Source organism: Lytechinus variegatus, chromosome 11 (assembly GCF_018143015.1).
Source record: "Lytechinus variegatus isolate NC3 chromosome 11, Lvar_3.0, whole genome shotgun sequence".
Lineage (NCBI taxonomy): Eukaryota > Metazoa > Echinodermata > Echinoidea > Temnopleuroida > Toxopneustidae > Lytechinus > Lytechinus variegatus.
Window position 1 is genome coordinate 13,153,016 of NC_054750.1, and position 25,142 is coordinate 13,178,157.

The window sequence follows — 25,142 nt, forward strand, 5'->3', positions numbered from 1 at the left end:
ATATATTTTTATGGGAATATTTTGTCCATCTATCTTTTTTTTATATTTATTTCAATTTTTTCTCAGGAGAATGAGCCCCCCCCCCTTGGAAAATCCTTTTACGGTTTTAGCCTTTGGCCAAGCCCACCAAAATCTTAATGGGGGGGGGGTAGAAAACCTACGGTGACACATTTTTTTCTCGGTTGAAAAAGGGCATCTCAGAGGTAGATTTCTCATACATACTCTTCATCCCTTTTTCTGCTTTACATTTTTTTACTGCTCTAAAAAATTGGGGGGCACTTGCCCCTGGGCTATGAAGTAGAATGAAGTGAAAGAATAAAAGAAGATGAGGTTGAAGTGAGATGGGTCTTTCTTGGATGGAACGGGGGGGGGGGGGGTTGTAATGTCCTTTCTTCGTCATGTGATGATAAATGGTCATGTAGTAAAATGGTTTGTGGTGTTAGCAGTTTGTTAGTTATGAAATGCATAGATTAGATGGGGGCAGTAATATTGCCCATATGAAAACAGAGGTGAAAGTTTTGAAAAGATGAAAAAGAATGAAAACAAAGCCCAGACAGAGAAAACATTGATTGGACAAAAAACTTGACCGGGGAGTGTTTATTTTGACCAATTATGACAAATGTGATGCAGCTGTCAGCCCTACTAAAATCGAATTATGTAGAATACATACAATGTAATTACCATTTGCAAAAGTAATAGGACAAACCTTCATTCTGAAATGATTCAAAGAATAGCCATCTCATTCTTGCCAAAATGAAGCTGAGAAGTGGCATACCTGATGTACATTCATCTTTTGTCTTCCACTGACAAAAAAAGTTGATTTTTTCCCCCTCCACATTATAAGTTATATACTTAATTTATTGCAGAAAAGGGGAATTTGGTTTGTTTTTTTAAAAGATAAATCCTATGATAAGAAATCTTTTAGCAGAATTCTGGCCGAGTTTAATCCAGTTTGCACGCTTGTCTGATAGTGAACACACGCCATGAAAGTGTACGATTGTCTGTTTACTTTGTTTATGTGGCCTCACCTGTTACAAAATGAGTTGCAATCAATCGCAGCTCTAACAATCATGTGCAACTTGATTTTCAACCAATCACCCGGGGGGGGGGGGGCACTTACATTGACGAGTGGATACCATGCGCGACCAAAAAAAAAACACGTAAAAAGGATGTCTTTTTCACGATAGGGCACGTTACGTACGTAACGTGATAAGGTTGTCAAAAACCCGGGTCAAAAACACAAAAATAATGAAAAGAGGGTATCTATTTCGCTAGGAAAATTACGTGTTTTGGGTCGAATTTGCGGGGATGATAAAACAGAATTACAATGTTTTATAAAGGATGTCCTTTTTGCCGGGCCTTTTTGCCCCCAACACCACTTCGTGTTTAGAGTCCGTTTTGCGCGAGGTTTAGAAGGTGGGGTCGTACTATGCCAAATAAGGTAAAGTCGACAACCGAAGGACCCGTAACAATAAAACATTCCTGTACTTGTTTAGGGGTTCATCTCAGGGAATATTTGCAAAGAGTATCGTTTTGTTTCCAATACTTGTTAAGGGTAGGGTTTCACACGCCAATACTTGTTGAGGGGTACATTTTCAGAATATGGAAATTACGTGTTTAGGGTGCTTTTCGAGACTTCATGGTCGCGCATGGTATCCACTCGTAAATGGAAGTGGCCCCCCGGGACCAATCAACATCGCACATTTTGGACTTTCGATTGATTGATTGAAAAAAAAACTGCATAGAATTATGAGAGGGTGGTATGTAAGGGAATATTTACAAAGGAGATTTTGATATCTACAAAGAGAAAGGGTAAAAAGGGGGATGAAGGATGGAGAGGGGGAACACACTGCATCTAACTTTAAACGAAGGAAAGGCGCAATAGAAATATTACACTCAATTAATGAACCAGTACATTGCTTATCAGTTTGCAATGGTTATGTGCATGCATATTGCATACATAATTTACATGCGGCGAAACTGAGCCTGCTGTCCGTGTCATGCACGCCGGCCGTCCAACAACAGATGGCGCTACAGTACCTGACGTCACGCATATGGCGGAGAGCGTGTAATCCTGAGTTTGCCCTATGAAGAAAAACTTTCTTTCTTTATTACATTAAAAATCACAAAGTTACCCTGTTTTGCTACCAGGGAAACGACCATCATGATAATAGTACTGAAGACGTTACAGCAGAAATCTTTCAAGGTGGAAATAGAGGAGAGTGCAACGGTAAGTTGATTCTAACTTTTTGTCTATTGCATTATTTTTGCATTGCCATTGCACTGGCACCGCTGCCTGTGCTGAGTGAATGTGAATTTAATGAGTCTGCTGTGCGTCTGAAAAGTGGCTGTGTCATGCCTGGCTTGGCTCATGCCAGAATCTGAAATGCATGCTCTTAGAGACTTAGTCTTATTGCTTCTACTTTTATTATCCCTCTTCTTTGTCTACAAAATTGATGTATGCCTTTCTGATAATTTTCTTAGACTAACTAAAGCCTAAGCATCCACCTATCCGATCCTGAGTCTGACAGCTGGCAGCCATCTGTTTCGAGGAGTTTTTTTTAACATTTTAAATCAAAATGTTTTTATTTTTTGTACACAGACGGCTTGCGATCGTGCAGCTGCCATTATCAGTAGGGGGTTAACAATGCCCCGGCCTGATAGGACTGATAAATTTTTGTCTTAATTTCATAAAAATGAACAGAACTGAACCAAAAAGATTCTGTTTGGGCCTGAAATGCACCAAAAGTGAAACTGGAAGTGGAAAAATAACTTCAAAAAGGATGAACAGTGACTTACATTGGCTGTCACACAACTCCCACTTCAATGGTTTGTCCGAACTTAATAATAATATGGCAGTGAGTCCAAACTTCGTGTGTATCCATTCATTGCGGACAGTCATTATCTAGTAGGCCCCCTAAGTTTCTTTAGGATGAGTTCAGTATTCATGAAAATATGGACAAAAGATCGGCAAATTTGTCACTGTTACGTTAGCGCCCGTTCTGAAGAAATCTAAAATTCTCAACAAGCATCACGATATCATCATTTTGCAAGCAGATATAAAAATGTGAGTTCAATATGGTATTGACTGATTCTATAGCATTTTGTCATCAATGTGATATAAATATCTCACCTTTTGAGCTCGAGTTTTTGTTTAAATCTCAAAAACTTTGGTCCGTGAAGTTAAGTCACACTTTTTCAGAACGGTTTTCCAGCACAGCGCGCTTGTAGATGGGAATGGAATTTTGAGATCGCGATACCGGCAAAACCCTACTCCACTTGACCTGCTTCACATTTTCGTCAATGAATTTATAGTTTACGATCTTGCCATCAATGTAACTAATTCTTGATTTGGTCCAGGGTTGGTAGAAATTGTGAATATTTTGTGAACAAAATTAAGCAAGTTCAATATTTTGGAAAAGTCTGCCAAGTTTGGACACCCCATCATACATAAACTTATGGCATTGTGTGGAGTGTTGTGGCCCAGTGGATTAGTCTTCTGGGGCCCGTTTCTCAACAGCGTCATAAGTCTAACTTCTTGACTAAATCGGAGATAGTGAGCTACTTGTCCGCTAACCGTTTCACGAAGCCCTCTTTACCAAGATCGTGTACAACAACCTCAATAAATATTTATGACACCTCCGAACCTGTCATAACTTCTTTCTTAATGACGTAGTGGCATCACGTGGGTAGACTATGACATGCAAAAGAGCCGAGAAATTTGAAAATTATAATCTTACGTAATCAATCAGAGGTTGAAATTACATCCCAAAATAAGTGGGATAATGCATTCGATGATCATTGTAATACAAAGTAACTATGAAAACTGTTGGTAAAACGCCACAAAACCATTCATTTTGAAATAGTAAAATAATTTAATCGATAAAAATTCTACCACGTCAGGCCATCCATAACTGGACTTGTATTTGTCGTTTTCAGACCCTATTGACATTTGGATAAATTCTAATCTCTAATTTATGCGTAGGATTTGTCAAATCGTAAGATCGGTATCAAAGATTTATAAAAAAAAGTGTTAAACTATATTTCGATGATGTTTGGAATCGTAAAACATTGTATAATTATCATAATTTTACAAAAAAAAACGTTATGGTTTACTTTCGTAAACTATTAAAATTGGATATCCCGGGGGTACCCATCTCAACGTCCACATGTGATTTTTTAGTCATGAAATAAATTATTCATAATTCCATTTTTCAGCAATTGAATGCCCCAGTCTTCATGGTCTAAGTATGTATGATGCATAATTTACCTGTGCTATTATTTTTAAAAGATGTAATTCCCAATTCATCACAATATTTGCAATTTTGTCATAATTTTTCTTTTTGAAAATTATGCTATTTTGTGACTAAGGCTACGTCTCGTCTGCTCCTTTTACCGATAGTATCGATATCAAGGTATTTTAGTTAGGAAGCCTTTCGTGAAACAGGTTTAGTAAGATTGGAACTAACTCCGTAGTTTGTGGATAAAGATATGACTAACTTGTCCAGGTGTTGAGAAACGGGCCCCTGACTTTGAAACAGATGGTCTTGGGTTTGAATCCCAGCCATGGCATAATTTCCTTCAGCAAGAAATTTATCCACAGTGTGCTGCACTCAACCGAGGTGAAGTGAATGGGTACCCGGCAGGATTAATTCCTTGAATGCATGAGCGCTGAAAGGCAGCTCGAGCTAAAACCCGAGTAATAATAATTACAACGCGCCTCTTAGTAGAATATTTCTAGATAGATGGTGCTATATAAATGCCTATTATGATTATTATGGCCATTAGGTCCCTGTAGCCTACAGATCGAGTAATATAACTTTGGTCTCTGTAATTGGTGAGTGGAGCCAACAGAGTTCAGCGGAACAACCAATAAAATAGAGACCGAAGCTCTTGATCTATGATCCTGTATTATTACGCATACTGAATCTGCAGTGTAACTTATTTAGTGAAGTCCAGACTGATCCAGGAATCTCCAAAAGAAAAAAAAAGGTAGACTAACGTTAAAACCCTTATGGTATCCGGGGGGGCAGTTAAATATATTGCTAATGCTATGTACACATGCATGACCAAAAAAAAGTGTTGAAAGGGATGTTTTTTCAGTATTGGATGAGGGCTCACATGCACTTGTTAGGGCGTATCTAAAAGACAGATTTTCAAGTTTAAGGGTGGTTTTGAAAGACTGGTCAATGGTCAATCGTGGGGTCAAATGTAATTAGGGTATTGTTTCCAAAGCTTTTTTTTTTAAAGACTAGCCAAACGTGTGTTGGGTATGTCTTTTTCCACAGGGTCATATTCTGGCGACAAATTGTTTTGGGTAGCCTAGAGGACTCCTAGAGTGGACGTGAATTGTGAGACTTTTTTCTCAAAGAATTTAACTGCTTTCTCCTTGAGTAAAATTGATTATTTTTGTACCATAAGAAAGAGTAAATGTTAGTTTTTTATATTGATTATTTCTTTTGAATAAAATATTTTGATAAATGAATGATTTTTTGGCATGAAATTATATCTCAAACAAAATTTTCTTCCTTTGTTTTCACTTGCAAATTGTGCAAAATTTTGTGTTTTGGACACAAACACAAAATTTCAAAATATCAACAGAAAGCTCAAAGTTTTCCTCAGACACTATACTTTCTTACAATGTCACTCTCGATATGTGGCATCAGTTTTAGATGTGTCAGCAGCCAGCGTTTTCCATCAAGATACAAGATGAGATTTCTGAAATTTCTGAGTAACATAAAATCCAAGAGTTCTGATTGGCTGAATAATGTCTTCAAAACAACAGGCCCGGGTAATTTGAAAAGATTACCACATGGTGAGTGTGACCTTGCAGAGGCCCAGTGTGGGGAACATTCAAATTTGCATGGGTGTATGGTCTCTATGACCAATCAGAGCGCAATATTCTTGTTTTTTGAGCTGCTAAATTTACTCGGCCTATGAAAAACTTGCTGCTGACCCATCTAAAAAAAATAATAAAAAATATATTAAAAACTTGTCACATTTGCTCTATGGTGAGTTGAAAACAGCCATTTTATTCATTTTTATTCAAACCATGTATGTATGTAGCTGGTACAAAAAATGTTAAAACAGCTATTTTTTACTCTCCGTACGGCCGCTGTAGAGCAAATGTGACCGAAGTAATAGACCTTAAGCTTTATCATTCATAATCTAAAAATCATTTGAGCTCAAACAGAAATTAAGTGAAAATAACTTTTGTTGCATGAAAATGTTTTCTTTCATGTTTTTGGTCAAAAGTTTCACCTGTATTACACAATCTTTTTGAAAATCGAAACACATGACCTAAAAGAATGACTTTTCTTATTTATAAAGATACCAAAAACATGAAATTGGGTCAATAGTTAAAGCAGCAATGGCCGAATAAAAAGATGTGTTTTCGTCCGCACCAAGCTCATTAACAATGCAAAAACCATCTAGTCATGAATATCACTTGGATAAAAGAAGCTACTATTTGAGGGTTTGCCGACTGAGTGTAACTGCAATCAGTCCTTAACAGGTCCCTTTTAATCAGACCAGACAGTATATTCAAGAATTCTATTTGTTTCTATTATACGGTACACATCTTCTTCAGGATCACAAGCATTGATCAGAATGGTCATATTTCAGGACAAAGTACATTAAATTTCCATAAAATTAAGGTGGCACTTCGTGCTCGCACAATTTAATAAGGCTTATGAGATATATTTAGGCTGATTTTTTAGGATAAAGCTAAGAAGTGGCTGTTTTTATAGTCCTGACTTCTTTCTACAAACAAACAAAAAAAACAAAAAAATCAATTTTGAGCAGCATTTGTATCTCATCAATCAAATAGGCCTATGACAATGTGTAATGGGATATTTTTGAAATTTTTTGAAATGATAAATCAAGGCTCGACATTAGCGGTGGCCCGAATTCACCTCGGCAACCATTATTGGAAAAATGTTAAGTTTTGGTGGCCCGAATCGGGCAACCAATAATTTTCAAAGTAACAAAATTTTTCTCCCAATTTTGCACGCATTTATCAACTTTCTACAGTTCAAATTGCAAGCCAAATCGTCATGCGCCCTTTTTGTTAATCTACACACAAATACACACACACACACAGATTGCATAGTCGTTACAGTATGTAGGCGTACCGCTATAGCATACAGTAACTAATATTCGGCCGGCCGCGCCGTCTAGCTGTGCGCTAGCAGACTATTCAAACTCAGGGACCTGCGATACGAAATGTTGCTGCTAAGAAATCTTCCACAGAACTTTGAAAATCTACATCAAAGTCATATTTTACACCAATGAAATGCCCTTCTATGGTCCATATTACTAAAACCTGATTATTTGCAAGCATTAAAAAGAGGAATTATGACCTCTCTTTTGATTAATAAAGACTGATTTCCAAATGCATTAATACACATAAAACACATAGGTGAGTACATCACAGTCCCAAGTGTGCATTTGTATGTATGTTGATATTTGGTTTATTTCGAAGCTGAGTCTTCTAGCCCAAAATAAACAAGACAGTTTCTTTCTTTCTTATTTAAAAATGACTTCTTAAACCACTCTCGAGGAAGTAAATACTTTGGGAAGGCATTTATTTGATCATATGAAATGTGAATTTTTCCAGCATTTTGTCAAATATAGGGAAGGACTTTTCTCACTGTTTTTTTTCCAGATGTAACTTTTGCCGTTATCTTATTTTTTTTTCTTTCATTTTTTTTATAGTGGTTAAACCATTTATACCCCTTCCCATTGAATATGCCTGATTAAAGAATATGTTTCTACTGAAAAGTAATACCGTAAGTAACGGTGTATTAACCGCACCCGTGTATTAACCGCACCCCCAACTTTGGACTATGAGGTACGAAGAAACAAAATCTAAGTTTTTAAGATTTCAATTTTTCAAAGTATCCAAAGAGATTACCGGTATGCAGAAATATGCTGTTCTTGATCAATTCATCTACAAATGTTAGAAAGAAAGAACGGTCCCGACAATATTGGCAACTTACACACTCGCTCACCTCACAGTCACAGTGTACACACACAGCACTGCCATTACATTGCAAACTACGATACAGTACAAGTCATGCCAGTACATCTTATCAAATTATGATCTGTGTCTTTCCCAGCATAGGAGGAAGAAACATTCACATTTCTTGCATCACAATCACTTTCAGAAATTTGATGTCTTAGCATGAATTTTGGATACGGGATTATAGGAAGGTTCAAGAAACAAAGAAATTGGCATTTTCCAGTTGTTTTTTACGGCTTCGTGCCGTCTCTCTCGTGCGTGGTTTACATGGTATCTTATGAAAAGCAAACAGGAAGGAAAAAAACAGCTGGCGCGAAACGGGACTTTGAATAGCGCCAGCTTAAGTCGCACTATAACCACATTACAACGCAATCTCTAAGCTCACTCAACTCTCGCTCAGCGGTGACAAAATATTACCGAGTATGCTTGGCGTCTCTTTTAAATTAGCCAGGGAACTTCACTACTTTGAATCAAGAATAAAGTCAAAATTAGTGTCATGAAGGTGGGTGCGTTTGTTATGGACAACATTTAATTAATATTGCAATAATCGCTTCCCATTACCCGCGGCTCATACCCCTCTAAACAACATTGCCTGGGCGGCTACGCCCGGCCACTCGGTGTTGTGAACTGGCAGACATCGTACATGTACGGGAGGGGTTACGGCGGGCTGGCTCAGACCCGTCACCGTGTATAAACCGCACCCCCGACTTTTGCTTCTACCCCGCCAAGAAAAAGGTGCGGTTAATACACCGTTACTTACGGTAATAATAATTGTCCCCATTCTTATTAATTTGTTTTATTCATTTTTCTTTCATTTTCTTTTGATTTTCTCTAATTTTTTTTTCCTATTCTGTTTTTTCTTTCTTCATTTTCTTTCTTTTGTTTTATGTCACTTATTCATTTTATATATTTTTTCATTTTGTAATTTTTTTTTTCCCCTATGCATTGTTCTAATTTGCAGCATATTTTTCTGTGATTTTCTCCTGCTATAATATGCTGGAAAAGAGAAAATAAACTGGATTTTGGGCCTGCATAATCTAGGCTTTAAAGGTAAATGCTAGTTTTGGTAACGATATCAAAATGAGTTCGTACAGAATCCAATGAAATGACCACCAACATGTCTGTTTGTATATATAAAACGCATGTGCCAAAGGATTCTGGAAGAAATTGTGTCATTGCTGAGAAATCAGCAAATAAGCACAAGATTTGGGTAGAGCGTCGGGCCCGACGCTCTAAGCAATACCGGTAATTATACATTGTCCCACGTGCGCTTATCTGTGTTGGGGATCTTCGGTGTGAACATTTTTCAGCGTCGATTTCTAGATTTCACAAGGTTCAGTTTATGTAACTGTACCAGATCTAGATCCTCGATGATATACTGACAATTAAGCCTTGGTTTACAGAGTTTCTCATGAAATCAGTGTTTACTGCAACTACTGGAATTTCTCTTTAAGATCAAAAAGGAAGAAAGGAAAAATCATTGTTTTGTACATCTATCTTCGTTTGCTATGCACTATTTATTTACTCCACCATTATGAATGTGTGTCTATGTGGAGATTTAAAAAAAGTCCACACAACCTGGGAACAGTACAGTTCATTTATTCTCTTTCAATCATTTCATATTTACAACGATAGAAAATTTATATATTACCACAAAATATTAGCAAAGTATATGTAAAATAACAGCAAGCAAGATTTACATACAAGAAATACAAAGTGAAAGTAACTTAGTGGTAGTGGCTGCAGAAATAATATTTCAGAAGTTTGTTTACCGGTATTCATTTTTCATTAATGTTTTTCTTTATATTATTCGGGCCACCAAACTTTAAATACGGGCCACCAAAAAAAATATATTTCAAGGTTTTGGTGGCCCGTTCGGGCCACCACCAAAGAAAATTAATGTGGAGCCTTGGATAAATATGATGCATAATTGTCATTTATAACCGTCGATGCGAGTGTGAAGCGCGAGTCTCAATGTTGATGAACTGTCACGAAGCAGGATTTTAAGTCCTTGTTGGAAATCATGAAAATTATACCTCATTAAAGAAAATGCAAGCACGCAGTGCTAGATAAAAAAAAGATGTTTCAGACCTGAAGAGAGTATGGAATACATGAAGAGGATAAAGGTACTTCACAAAATAAAACAATGCAACTGCAAGCTGAAATATTTTGATGGTCATACAACCTTAAAAACGGGACATTTACTGAACACGTCTTTAAAATTTAAAGTGCCATTAAGCGGTACATGGGGCTGGCATCTGGCAGAGCTTTATAACAGGACATGTCAAAGGGACAGTGTGCATCATTTCCAGTAGATTTTTTTACCCAATATTTCTTTTTCTTAACTCCTCCTGGCTTGCTGCCCGCACCTATGTTAAAGCCTAGGTAAAGAAAACAGTTGAAATTACAAATTCTAGTGATTGTTTTCCCTAAATAATTTGATCTTGCTACTGTATATCTCATGAATGTCAATTTTACTTCACTGTATCAATACTAATGTGCACCATTGACTTATGATTTTTTTCTGTGTTGATGAGTATGCAGAAGTGTCATTGGCTCTAGACTTCAAAGACTGCAAAAAAAGAAAGCAAAAGAGGATGAAAGAAAGAATGAAAATAAGGAAAGAGAGAAAGAATGAAGGAAAAAAAGAAAAGAAGGAAAGGAAGGAAGAAAGGAAGAAAGAAAGGAAAATAGAAAAAAGAAAGTAAAGAAAGGGGAAGGGACAAAAAAGGAATAAAAAGGGAGGATGAAAGAAAGAATAAAAGAAAGAATGAAGAAAAGAATAAAAATGATAAAGACAATATAGAATGAGGAAAAAAGACAGAAAAGGATGAAGAAAGGATTAAAATTAATAAAAAGAAAGAAAGGAAGGAACCTCAAAATTTAAACAAACATCAGGAACAACAACAGCAACAAAATCAATATATCATCCTAAATTCTAACAATATTTTTTTTAATGAAATATTGTGAAAAATATATTTTTAATGGTTTGTATGTCCTATTATCATGGTGAGCATCCAATTAAGTTCAGTCTGAAAACACAATAGAAAGAAAAGAGAGCCCAACATGCACACAATTAGCATTTGATAGATCTTTTAGTTAATTTAAAACGATCAATTTTCCATGTACTACAAATGTAAAGTGCTCTGTATAATGGCCTGATGCAGCAGTGTAACTTTCTCCTTTTTGAGCTGTCACTTTGACAACCCTGATATGGCTTAAAAGAGCGATTTAAAACCTCAGATATGACCAATACAAGGCCGCAGTGAAAACAAGTTGGCGCAAGGTTGCAAAATCTGCTGACTCTTACTCATGCCAGCCTGGAAAGAGGGATTGGGCGCAATGAGTTGGCGTCTTCACTTGACTTTCAACTCTCATTTGGAATTTATTTTTTTCAAACTGCCATATTTTTGGCTTCTCTCTCAGGTGAAGTATATCATGAGCATTTCATGAAACCAATAGTTGATTTTCATTAAAAACTGTTACAATCCTTGCATCTGATTTGCTCAGAACAAAGTAATCAATGAAAATTTAACTCACAATACACTCCTCAGGATGTTTCATACATTTAAACAAGGATTTACTAGAATTTGCATTAAAATTTCAAAGAAATTTGTTTCTCAAAAAGTTTTTTTCTTTTTTATCCCACTTTTTTTAGCCTTGTTTGTTGCAGATGTTCTCTCATTTCATTTTAGATTTTTTAGTTTCAAACATGCAAAATATTTTTTTGTTAATAATTTTGAATAATTTGTGTTTTGAAAAATTGCTGGGACTGAATTGTGACTATTGCAGTATACATTAGTATCACTGTTTACTAGTAACAGACCAACTATACAATTCTGTGTTTTGTGTGTTGGATATTTTGGATTGTATGTATAACTTGCTAGTTAATTTTAGGACTGTTGTACGAGTAACTGTACTAGTTTATTTATTGTGTTATTTCAATTTGTTTTGACTACAGGTCAGGAATCTCAAAGATGAAATTGAAAAGAAATATGGAAAAGAATTTCCTGCCTCCGGGCAAAAGTTAATTTATGCAGGTAAGAAAAGTCTTCAGGCTCCTTTAATATTTAGCGTGCATTGCCAGTGGTTTATTGCATATTTTTATATTACAGAGAGTTTTTGCCATATATTACACCACTGTTAACCTGATTTCCTACCTGAGACCAGTCTCGGGGCCCTTCAGACTGGTTTCCAAAAAGTTGACCTAAATTTATTACCCCTATTTACAACGGAATCGTAATGAGTCTCCAGGCACCCCAAGACAGCATTCTGTCAGTATTACCAAATCTGTCCGAGATAGGTTGGCAGGGCGCCAAGCGCATGCTGTGTTAATGTGTTTGTTGTTTTGATAATCATTCCACGTGCAGTGCATCAAGCGAACTTGTCTCGGGCAGGTTTGCATTTGCACCAAATCCAAAGTAGTCCTGAGACCGGTCTCAGAACACATTGCAAGTTGGTCCGGGATACTGTAGGTTTGCTCAGAAGTGAACTCGGGTACATGTTATGTAGGTTTGTGCGTTTACACTAGATTAGAAACCTGCACGAGACTGGTCCCGGGGCGCCCCAAGACTAAGTTAGGAAATCCTATGTAACGGGGGTCGTAGACTTTATATTTTGGAAATAGTTTTGTTATCTTAAATATTGACATTGATTGATTCATAACTTTAATCTAAAATGATTTAGGATGTGAGCATGAGCATAAAAATTGTGAAAATATATTTTTGTCTCGCCTGCATAGCAGAGCGTGACTATAGGTGCTGCTTTTCCGAGGGCTGCCGCGACGTCGTCAACATTGAAATCTTAAACAAGGTTAAGGTTTTTTAATTGCATCATAACTTATAAAGTATATGGACGTAGATCATGAAACTGAGACATAAAGGTAATCAAGTATTACTGATCATCCTGCTTGAGTTTGAGGTCACATGACCAAGGTCAAAGGTCATTTGGGGTCAATAAAGTTAGACAATGTTGGGGGAGTCAATATCGAAATCTTAACCAAGGTTAAGTTTTTTAAATGTTGTCATTACTTTGAAAGCATATCTACCTACAGTGTATCAAACAATTATTTGTACACCTTTCAAATTGTTACTTCAAAGCAAATTAAATAAAAAGTACTGAAAATTAGACCCCAAAAAGTTACTGCATTGTAGAATATACATGTACCTTTTGAACCTAAGTGAATTTTCCCATAATTATTTCATAATTATACCTTTTTTCATAAAAATATTAATTTTCACCCCCAAACAATTATTTGTACACTTTCCATTTAGAGCCCATTTTCCCTGTTTACAGATCTTAAATTCTAATAAAAGAATGGTTTATCATACAAAGGGGATTAATCTGCTTATTGTTAGAGAGCAGGAATGTCTCCTGGAGTTCCTCGCACATCAAAAGGTCGAAAACTCTTGTATTTTACCATTCAACCCTGGTTAATCCTTATTGATACAGAAACATGCCTGAAATAGCAACATCTTTTGAAGTTATTGTGTACAACTGATTTTCTTTTCCATGGCAGTCCTTTCTATTCCCTCCTGTAGTATCTGTGACCATTTACTACAGTCATTATAAGGGTCAGTTGTAGTTTTTCAACATGGCTAAGACCTGTGAAGTACCAAGAGCCTTGAGGGAAAGGGTTGTGAAATTCCACAAAGATGGAGTTTCTGTACGTAAGATAGCAAGAAGACTTGATATGAAGCATACAACAGTGCAGTATATCATCCAAAAATTCAAGAAGACAGGTAGTGTTGAAAATAAGAAGGGAAGAGGAAGAAAGAGAGCGACATCTTCAAGGACGGACAGGTACATCAAAGAGGTTGTGATGAGAGACCGGAAGTTGTCTGCCAAGCAACTTGTCAAGCAGGTGGAAGCAAGTACAGGCACCAAGGTTTCCACCCAAACAATCAGGAACAGACTGAAAGAACGTGGACTGCATGGCAGGATTCCTCGTAAGAAGCCATTTATCAGTCAGAAGAACAAGATGAAACGCCTGAACTTCGCCAGGGAGCATATTGACAAGCCTGCTAGATTCTGGAAAACGGTGCTTTGGTCTGACGAGTCCAAGTTTAATATGTTCGGTTCAGATGGTCATCAGCGAGTTTGGCGTACTTCGAAGGAGGCATACAGCCCTAAGTGCTTGAAACCAACTGTCAAGCATGGAGGTGGAAACGTGTTGGTGTGGGGTTGTATGGCTTCTGCTGGCGTAGGCAACCTCTACTTCATTGAGGGAATAATGAATGCTGACCTGTATAAGAGCATCCTTTCACAACAGATGATGCCATCTGCTGCCAAACTGCTTGGACGCCATTTTATTTTCCAACATGATAATGATCCTAAGCACACGGCGAAAGTTGTGACAGCATTTCTGGCCAAGAAGAAGGTATCTGTGCTCAAATGGCCAGCGCAGAGTCCGGATTTGAATCCAATAGAGCATCTCTGGGATGAAATGGAGAGAAATCGCCCATCGACTCCCCCCAGCAACAAAGAAGACCTGAAAGCCACGCTTCAGCAAGCATGGAGCAGCCTGGATCCTGCCGTATGTGAGAAATTGGTTGATAGTATGCCCAGGAGACTGCGTGCCGTTATTGACGCCAAAGGAGGACCCACTAAGTACTAGAAAGAGACTTTAAGTAGAAAAGAACTCAAAGTGTACAAATAATTGTTTTTCCTTAAAAAATCACATTTTGGGGAAAAATTCTAAAAGTAATAAAAATTGTATGTTTTTACTTTGCTTTGAACAAAGAGGATACATCATTTGTCAAATGTTATCAGTTAATAAATTTATGTTTTCAGTGAAAACTATTTTATCCTTGTTTGAATCGTTGTTTTATGGGTGTACAAATAATTGTTTGATACACTGTAGTTCATAAAACTTAGACATAAGAGCGATTAAGTATCCTTGAACATCCTGGGCGAATTTCAGGTCACATGATCAAGGTCAAAGGTCATTTAGGTTCAACAAACTTTGGTAATGTTGGGGCTATTTGGGGGAAATGGCATTATAACTTTAAAACTCTATGGATCTTGTTCATGAAACTTGGACATAAGAGCAGCAATGTATCCCCAAATACCCTGTGCACATTTCAGGAACATGGCTAATATCAAATGTCTTTTAAATGTAAATTAACTCTGACCGTGTTGTGTTGAATTGGCATCATAACTGAGAAAGTTAATGGATGTTGCTCATGAAATATCAAAATATGAAGTATGAATGATTATTTTGCACACGTATGTCTTAGGTCACATCATCATGGTCAAAGGTCATTTTGGGTAAATGGACTGTATAGTGTTTTCTTCTGTCAATGATTATTCATTAGCTGTTTTCAAAGGTAGCACTGCTGCTATATCGAATTGTGTAATGCAGGCGAGACTGCCAGAGGCGTTCCACTTATTTAATATGGGCATCAGCAATAAAAAAGATTATTTGTGAGTGCTCTTATAGGTAGTCTAGCCTAGACAAATAAAAGCTGCTTGCCTACATACATCAGCATACACCAGCTAAAACTTTCAGAGCCCCTTATCTACATGTACATGTAAACTCGTTCTGTCTATTCATTTTTCTTTACCAGTACAAATGCTGCTATTAAGGTACATCTGTTTTCGTGCATGGCTGCATATTCAAACGTTGATGGTTATCCAATATTATGATGTTGAGCAGAGAAAAATGCTTGCCTGCATTACAAAACCACAGACAAAATATAAGTAAAGTCACTATTAAAATACTATTTTAGCAGGTATAATAATGAAATCTTTTATCATTGTCAAAACTGTAGTACTTTATAATTTCAGAATTACAGAGATGAGTGCATACGATGATCAAATTGAAGAAAAGTGTTTGTGATGATCATGTCTTGTTATAATATTTTGTTTCTTTCCCTCTAGGTAAAATCTTAAGTGATGACAACCTTCTATCATCATACAATATAGATGAAAAAAGTTTTGTTGTAGTCATGGTAACAAAGGTGAGTCCAACTAGTATCTTTGTTCGTACATGTACATGGTTTTTCGGGCAAATTTTTTTTATTAATATCTGTATTTTATCTGTATTTTATACGCCCGCCCAGCGACAGGTTGGGACGTATTATGGTATCACGTTCGGTGCCCGTCCGTCCGTTAACTTTTCCTTGTAAATGCGATAACTTCAGTTTGACTTTACATATGCTCATACTGCAAAGCAGAGTGAGACAAATCCTGAGACTTAAATCATTTTATAAAAAGTTTGTGTTTTAGAATAATGAAAGTTCATTTTGTTATACATGTACTTCAAATTTGAGGACTACTTTATTTGAATCAAATGAACATGTGATTTGGTTTCTATCACATACTTGTACACTTTCTATCGCATACACTGATAGATAATTCTGTTAGTTTATGGTAATAAAGATTGCATTAATGATATTTAAAATGGGAACAATGTGAATCATTAAATGGATTTAGAAGCATTGTTTAATTAATTTTACAATTTTGTTTGGCTTTCTATTGACATCACAAGCAGGAAGGTACAGAATACAGTACGGTAGTTCAGAATTATATTGGGTCTATCTATTTATATTGGAAAGATTAGTGAGTGGATATCTCAAGTATTTGTTTGTATGATGTCTCCCTGTACAGAGATTGCAAACAGACGAAAAGAAAGAAGAAAAGAAGGAGGAAACGAAACCACAAGAAACTGCTGCTTCTGCAGCTGCTGCCAGTGCATCCGCAAGTAGTGCCCCGTCTGCTGCAGCCGAGAGCACACCTAAAGCAGCTGAGGAGAAGAAGAAGGAAGAAGAAAAGGCAGCAACCCCAGCCCAAGAAACAAAACCAGAAACACAGCAGTCAAGTGGAGTGTAAGTTCTGTGGACTGTAATCTTTGGAAATAGGAATTAGGATGATAAAACCTTAATATTGTCAAATTCTGAGGAGAGTATTAAACCTAAAAGGCATTTTTCACGATAAATAAAAAACAATAGAATGCAAAAGAAAAAAATTGCGACACCAAATTCTTTTAAAGTATATTTGATTGGGATCCTTGAAAGAGTCTGTGAATGAAAAAAAATAGAAGTTTTGGAGCCGTATGATTAGCATAATTAATTCATTAAATGAAAAATCTTATTATTGCAAAAAAATTAATCATACAGCTTTGCAGATTTTTTTGCACACTACCACTGTGCAAATTTTTGCGGTGCTCGCACGCTCGAAGGCCGAGATTCCGGGGGGGGCGGAATTTCCTCCCCCAAGAGGGTCCAAATAACCCGGCTCTTTTATTGTTGAGGCAGTGCTGTTCTTATGACTCAACTTTTATTTGTATTTTTTTTAGTAATTACAAGAATAAAGAGATCTATGAGAATATTAAAGGGGAATGAAACCTTTGGAACAAATAGGCTTGTGTAGAAACAGAAAAATCAAAGAATAAGAATAAAGAAAGTTTGAGAAAAATCGGGCAAATAATGAGAAAGTTATGAGCATTTTAATATTGCAATCACTAATGCTATGGAGATCCTCCCATTGGTAATGCGACAAGGATGTGTGATGTCACTGATGAACAACTTTCCCTTTGGTGGACTATAAAATACCCTCAAAATGTCTCTTTTTGCTTTTTCTTATGATGATACAAACTCTCTATCCATGATGTATTCTTAAAAAATATGTATTACATGCCCTCATGTAGAAAGAACACATGATCTATGGATAGATGTGATAAAAGAGGCAATTCAAGTGAAATATATACTAAAGTAATGGGGAGAGTTGTTCACAAGTGACATCACACATCTTTGTCGCATTGCCAATTTGCTATCTCCATAGCATTAGTGATCGCAATATTCAAATGCTCATAACTTTCTCATTATTTGTCCGATTTTTCTCAAACTTTTGTTGATCTGTTTCTTTGATTTTTGTTCCAATGGTTTCATTCTCCTTTAAGCTAAGAATGACATTGAATAAAGTGCATTGCTTTGCATTGAAATAAGTTTGTATTGGTTTTTACTCTAGTAATCTGAAATAGCAGTGAAGTTCATTGAATATGTCTTTATACAAGTGCAAACCTAACATTGAACTTGGATTTCCTTCTTTATTTTTTGACAGTGAAGCCTTCCATAATGCAGAATCCACGCTAGTGATTGGTGAAGAATATGAGAATATGGTGACAGAGTTGATGAGTTTAGGCTTTGAAAGAGATAAAGTCATCAGGGCAATGCAAGCAAGCTTCAACAATCCAGATAGGGCTGCAGAGTACCTCATGACGGTAGGTTCATTGATTGATTGATTTGATTGATTGGTTGTGGTTGGTTGGTTGGTTAATTTGGCTAGTTGGCTCATTGTTGATTTGTTTCATTTGGTTGATTTATTGATTCAAGTTATTGGTAGAATAATTGGTTGATTGGTTGGTTATTTATTTGGTTTGCTTTTTGGTTCATGGCTGATTTCTTATATTTATTGGTTGATTGATAAATTGATTGATTGGTTGGTCGATTCATTTGATTATTTGGATAGTTGATTGATTGCTTTGTTGCAAGGGTTTACTAAATTCCCCACTTCATCCCTAATTGGTTTCAATGGTTGGCTGGTTGATTGAATGACAGATCAATTTATTGATTGATTTCTAAATTGATTCTCCAGTATATCCATTGATTGTTTGATAAATTGTTTGATTTAAGATTATTTGACTGAGTCTCTATCAGAGCAATGTCTATTGGAGAAAATGTAAGGGGCTCATCTATAAACCTGGTTTTAAGGTGTCTGTAAATAATTCTTATAATTGTGGTCATGGCTTTCTTATACAGGGTATTCCAGAGTTTGTTCCAGAGTCAGCACCTGAAACGCCGGGAGGTCAACCAGCATCACAGCAATCATCTCAACCATCATCACAGTCCTCATCTCAACCAGGTAACTAGTTTTATTATCTTCCTTAAAGAATATTCTGATTTCAGCTAACCACTTGAGGTCTCAGTGGCATAGTAAAGAAACCAAACAGGTATAGTGCCATTTATTTTTGTTTTCATAAATCACCTCTGTCTTGATAAATCATAGAAATCAAACAAAGATAATAAAATAATAAAACTAGAATATCTTAACGAACAAGGTACAAGGTAACATAACATCCATGACATACGTGTAGATGTGAACATAGCATTGAAAAAAATACATACAAGCAATAGAAGTATAAACATAAAAAAATGTGTTTTAAAAAAGCAATGTGAGTGAAGTGCATATTTTGAAAAGAAAATGGTTAGAAGCCTGTAAATTATTCCTCAATACTAAGCCTTTTGTTTGTTTATAAATTGTTATCCTTTGACCGACAGTATGTAGACCAAATTGCCTGTAGACCAAATCGGTTCAGCCCAGGTGGTATTAGACTATCTGTGAAGTAGATCTATTGATTGTAGATCCAATCGGTTCAGCCCAGGTGGTATTAGACTATCTGTGAAGTAGATCTATTGATTATAGATCCAATCGGTTCAGCCCAGGTGGTATTAGACTATCTGTGAAGTAGATCTATTGATGATAGATCCAATCGGTTCAGCCCAGGTGGTATTAGACTATCTGTGAAGTAGATCTATTGATTGTAGATCCAATCGGTTCAGCCCTGGTGGTATTAGACTATCTGTGAAGTAGATCTATTGATTGTAGATCCAATCGGTTCAGCCCAGGTGGTATTAGACTATCTGTGAAGTAGATCTATTGATTATAGATCCAATCGGTTCAGCCCAGGTGGTATTAGACTATCTGTGAAGTAGATCTATTGATTGTAGATCCAATCGGTTCAGCCCAGGTGGTATTAGACTATCTGTGAAGTAGATCAACTGCTTGTAGACCAGTTTAATATAAACCATTTGATGTGAATGACATTCAGTGATATCCCTGTTTTTTAAAAACATTTCTCTCAATCACTGTCACTAATTAGTTGTAATATTAGGGTTAGTAAATATTCAGTGCAGTCCAGTACTAAAGGTTCTTTTTCTCTCTCTCTCTCTCTTTCAGGAGGTGAGATTCCTTCATTGGAATTCCTAGTTCAACTTCCTCAGTTCCAGCAGTTACGGCAAGCCATAACTCAAGATCCATCCATGCTTGGTCAATTCATCCAGTCACTAAGCCAATCAAATCCAGAGCTTCTCCAGGTATTGATCATCTTGGCCCGTATTCTGAAGTCTGGTTTAATTTAAACTCAGGTTTACAGTTGTGGTTTAGGTTATGAGAAGCCAAAAGTATCAACATTTTTATTAAGTTGTATGTGTCTTATGTTTTCTGTGCTCTTTCCGTATTCATCAATTGTGAAAACAATCATCTATTTATACTTCCTAGACAATTATGAATGATTTGAGATATGATATTGCATGTTTGTTCCCCCATTGTTTTTTTTTATACCTGAATGAAAATTTGATGTTGATAATATAAAGCATTTATTATCATAGCAATAGTTTGACAATTTGCCTCTCCACATTCCTAAGCTTTCCTGTTAAGTCTTGTGTTGAATGGTCAATTAGTTGAGGGATGATTGATTAAAAATAAGAGTATTTCCTTTGACAGTCTTTTTCTACCTTTGCCAATGTCAGTTTTGAGCGGCCCTAAAAACATAGGTTTGTGAGCAATTGTGTATTTGAAGACATCAATTTTGTGACTGATTATCTAATCAAACCTTTTTTTTTCATACAACAATGATGATGATTAGTCAATTTCATTGTGCCAGCGATTGCAAACCTTTCCAAGTGGGTATTTCATAAAACTGTTTGTAAAGTTACACACAACTTTATGCATGACCGGAACATGATCTTAGGTCCTAACTTAATTACATAGGGATATCAATTGGCATGAGAAAAGGTTACCAGCCGTGCATAGTCAGTCGTATCTTTTAGGATTTTTAAGGGGACAGTGACATTTAATAGGATTTTTCCCCCAGAAATCACTGTTTCTTGCTATGTATATGATTTTGGTTTTTGATATTTTTTTTTCAAAATTTTAAAGAAAATAGTATTTTAGGCTTGAAAAAAGGGATAAAAGTAAGAAAGAAGAAAATTTCCTTTTTTCACTATTAAGGTTGGCAGCTCTACCTTTGTGTTACAATACCACCTTTGTTTTAGCAATAATCTACCTGATTTCCCTTTCCCATTGGTTTAGATGATAAGTGAGAGGCAGGAAGAGTTCATTGCCCTGATCAACCAGCAGCCTGATGCAGCGGCACAACCTGCTTCGGGCGGTGGCAGTGGTGGTGGTGGTGGAGGAGGGAGTACCCAATCACAACCTTCAGCACAGCAGCAGCAATCCTCATCACAACCTACCAATCCTCCCAGCCTACAGGCAGGGGGACAGCAAGGTGGTGGAGGTGGTCCAGGTATCAGGATGTCAGCTGAGAACCCAGGTGTCGCGTACATTGAACTCATGCCAGAAGAGAGGGACGCAATTGAAAGAGTAAGGACACATTTTTTTCCCACCAATGGGCCTGTTTTGTAAATGCTTCTATCATAACTGTGACATTATTGCAACTACCGTGATTGTAACATTGATTGTGATTGGTTGCTGAGCATTGTTATCATGGTAATTGCCATAATGGAAAAGTTACCACAGTTGTACCTCTTTATGACCTCTTTAGCCCGAATTCACAAAGGTGGTTTTGAAAACCCAAGGTTGAATCCATGGTTATGCAGAGTTCCTGTATAAATTACGCTTAATTTAGCGCGTATCGGGCGCTTTTTTCACAGTGCGCTAAATTGACACCTGTTACTATGGTTAGATATGCTATTTTATTCATGAGTCCGCTGTTTGAAGAGTGGACTCATTAATTCAAGACAGTGGACTCATGAATAAACTAGAGAGGATAACCATGACAACATGTGTCAATTTGGCGCACTGTGACAAAAGCGCGCATCAGCATTTGACATTTTTTTCATATATGCGGTAAAATAAGCATAATTTATACAGGAAATCTGCATAAACCATGGACTCAAACGTGGGTTTTCAAAACCACCTTTGTGAACTAGGGCCTTTGCTGTTCTAGAATGATTTGATATGAGAGAATTAGACCGCTTTGATACTTTGATAATCTTGAAAACTCTGCACTTCCAAACCATGCGATAACAGCACAGTTTAATGTTATTTACCATTTTTTGTCTCGCCGACAATGTACAGCAATTCTAGTATTGGCACCACTTTTCAGACTGCGGTGTTGCAGGAGTTTCTGGTCAAAGGTCATTTAGGGTCAATGAACTTTGACCAATTTGGGAATGTATTTTATGGCATGCCACCATAACTTTGAAAAGTCTGTGAATCTAGTTCATGAAACTTGGTCATGAGGGTAATCAAGTATCACCAATCATTTGGCACAGTTTCCAGATCACATGATCAAGGTCAAAATTCATTTAGGCTCAATGAACTCGTTGTTTGCCAAGTTAGCACTGCTGCTATGTTGATTGGCATAGTGCAGGCAAGACTACCAGAGACATTCCACTTGTTGTGTAGCAGTAACAAATTAGATGGCTAGAAGTCCTCCCTGAATAGACCACCCTTATACATGATGGTATTGTAACATGTGAATATCTGTAATAGATTCCTTGGACATCATTGTTAATAAGGGGACTGTTTCATCAACATTTTTGTCTGACAAGTTGTCAGATCTGAAATCTTTCCTTGATTCTGATTGGCTGAGAGGCACTGTTACTATAGTAACTGTCGGATAAAATGGGACTTGTCGGATAAAATGTCCAACAAGTCCTTTCATGAAATGCTCCCCAGATGTCAAGATTTTCTGATGTGCTTATGACATAACACTGAAGTATATCACATCAGGAGACCCAATTTAAACGCCGATAGAGAAGGTCACGTAATATAGGGATTAATAGATGGAATGCAGAACATTTTTTAAAGAGAATCTGCTTGGCAGTTTGATAGGCATTAATTTAAACTTAGTGGTGATAATTTATTATTTTTGGATCATATATATATAAAAACACCCTGATGATAACATGGATATCCTCCGAAATGAATATGGTATCTCTAAACATACTTTTTATGTTTTTTCTTTGTTTATCCATTTTCTTTTTTACAGCTGAAGGGCTTGGGTTTCCCAGAACAGGAAGTAATAGAAGCCTACTTTGCTTGTGACAAGAATGAAAATTTAGCTGCGAATTTCCTCCTTCAGAACTGAATCACCTATTATTATTTTGCAGAAGTAACCAATATTGTTTCCTTGGTCACCAGGGGCTGTTATTGTAATGTTTCAAAGAATCAAGTATCAATGAAGCAGATTGTTTCTATTCAACTCTCGATCTTTTTTAATAAGCCTGTCACACACTACACATTCCAACTACGATGTTATTTATGAACAAATCACATTTTTCATTAAAATATGTAATTTGAAGATGTAGACTAAATTTTTTGAGGTTCAGCACGAAGCTTGGAGTGCTAAAATTCGAATTCTGCTTTGCTGGAAGCTTTGTAGTCACACAGTGAATTTTAAATCAGCTTCAAATCCCAGCTAATGATGGTTTCATTTTGATTTGGGTTTGAAATTGCTGTTATTCCTAAAAGGGGAGGGCTTAAAATTGACTGACATTTTGATTTCAGTACTCGTACCCCTATTTGGAAATTTTGATCATTAAGATTTTATAGGTTGGAATGTCAAGGTCAAATGCTATTACAATTTTTTTTTATCAGATCGCAAAAAAGCGTGTAGTGTATGACAGGCTTTAGTCACATCCATGATCCAGTGTTGTGTTTTGGAACAAAAAAGTTGGTGGATTCAAAGTTACACTCAGACAGCGTTTTTTTTTTTTTTTATCTCGTTATTTGTCTGATGACGACACGGTAGACAGGCATTCTTGTAGCATAATATAACCAATCAAGTTTTGTCTTATTATACCATATGGAATGGAATCTCTGTGCCACTCAAAATCAAACTCAGCTTTATGTGAAACAGTGCCCTCTACTGTCGATATTTATATCATTGTTGTTCAGTGCTCAATGACATAAAATTTCACTGAGATCTTGGCTTCAATTTCATCATAGCTGCTGCACTCAACTATAAGTTCAATCCGTTGAAAAGCATTTACAGCCGTGCTAAAAAGTAAGTGTATCCCACCACAAAATGGACTCCTTCATGCCGGAATGTTGAATGTAGACAACAATACTACAATATTTGGCAAGCCCAGAGAAACAAACTTTATTGAATGTAAAATTTTATCACCTGACTTTACAATTAAATATCTACAACATGACGGAACTCTTTCAGTGTGTTCATTTTCTGGGCTCCGTAACACAAAGGTTTGCGATGAATTGCAAATATAAAATAACCGCACTGATTGGTTCACGGACAGTATTTTAAACAGAGCGCGCATGCTACGGTGATCCTGATTGGTCATTGGTATTTAGCGATTGATTGGAACCTTTGTGTTAACGGAGCCCTGGTGGGGTTCACTAATTTCGATCACCACTGTATAATCTCTTAGGGAAAGATAATTAAATGTTACTTTTTCACTTCATCCAAATGATTCTAAAAGCCAAGTGAGTTTATTCATAAATATTTGTATGGTGGGACTTAAAAAAGCACTTTCCTGGCATGATGAATGTTGGATGTACTATGAATAAATATTTTATCTTTAACCACCAATAGCATACAAAGAATTTGATGAACACGGAAAATGTAATGTGTACATTTGACTTATACAAATGATTATGTTTCAATTTGTTCTTTACATGTCAAGGATAAATTGTGATGTTTATTTATTATATTAATTAATCTTGGAAAAGGAAAAATGCTCTTATATACGGTCGATTGGGAACTGCCCTATCGAACCATCATTTTTACTACCCCCCCCCTCATTCTGACCTATTCCATTCTTTTTTTCCCCAGAGTCTAGTACAAATTTCTCCTTTCTCATAGATTCACAAGGTTTTAATCAAAAATAACAATAATGATTTAAACTGCTCAAGTAGGAATGATGAATATTTGAACTTGTCACCAAGCAAAAGGGTTCTCACTTAATCTACCCCCAAATTTTTTACATTTTGAAAACAAGGAATTATTATTGATTGATTGTGTTTTTCTGCATTGGCTTCATTGCATGCTCTGTGTACAATTACACTTTAACATTGATATAAAACAGACAATTTTCAATTAGTTATGATCAAAAGCACAAAGCTGGTCATTCGT

At 36.4% G+C, this 25,142-nt stretch overlaps 1 protein-coding gene across 1 annotated transcript; it reads left to right on the forward strand.

The window, feature by feature from the left end:
• Positions 1 to 2,007: 2,007 nt before the first annotated feature.
• LOC121424466 (UV excision repair protein RAD23 homolog B-like) lies at positions 2,008 to 25,109 on the forward strand. Its single transcript, XM_041620161.1, has 9 exons — positions 2,008 to 2,230; positions 11,985 to 12,063; positions 15,905 to 15,984; positions 16,634 to 16,851; positions 18,086 to 18,245; positions 18,784 to 18,886; positions 19,982 to 20,118; positions 21,116 to 21,406; positions 23,040 to 25,109. The coding sequence occupies exons 1-9, from the start codon at positions 2,165 to 2,167 to the stop codon at positions 23,136 to 23,138; spliced, it is 1,233 nt and encodes a 410-aa protein (XP_041476095.1). The 5' UTR covers positions 2,008 to 2,164; the 3' UTR covers positions 23,139 to 25,109.
• Positions 25,110 to 25,142: the final 33 nt, after the last annotated feature.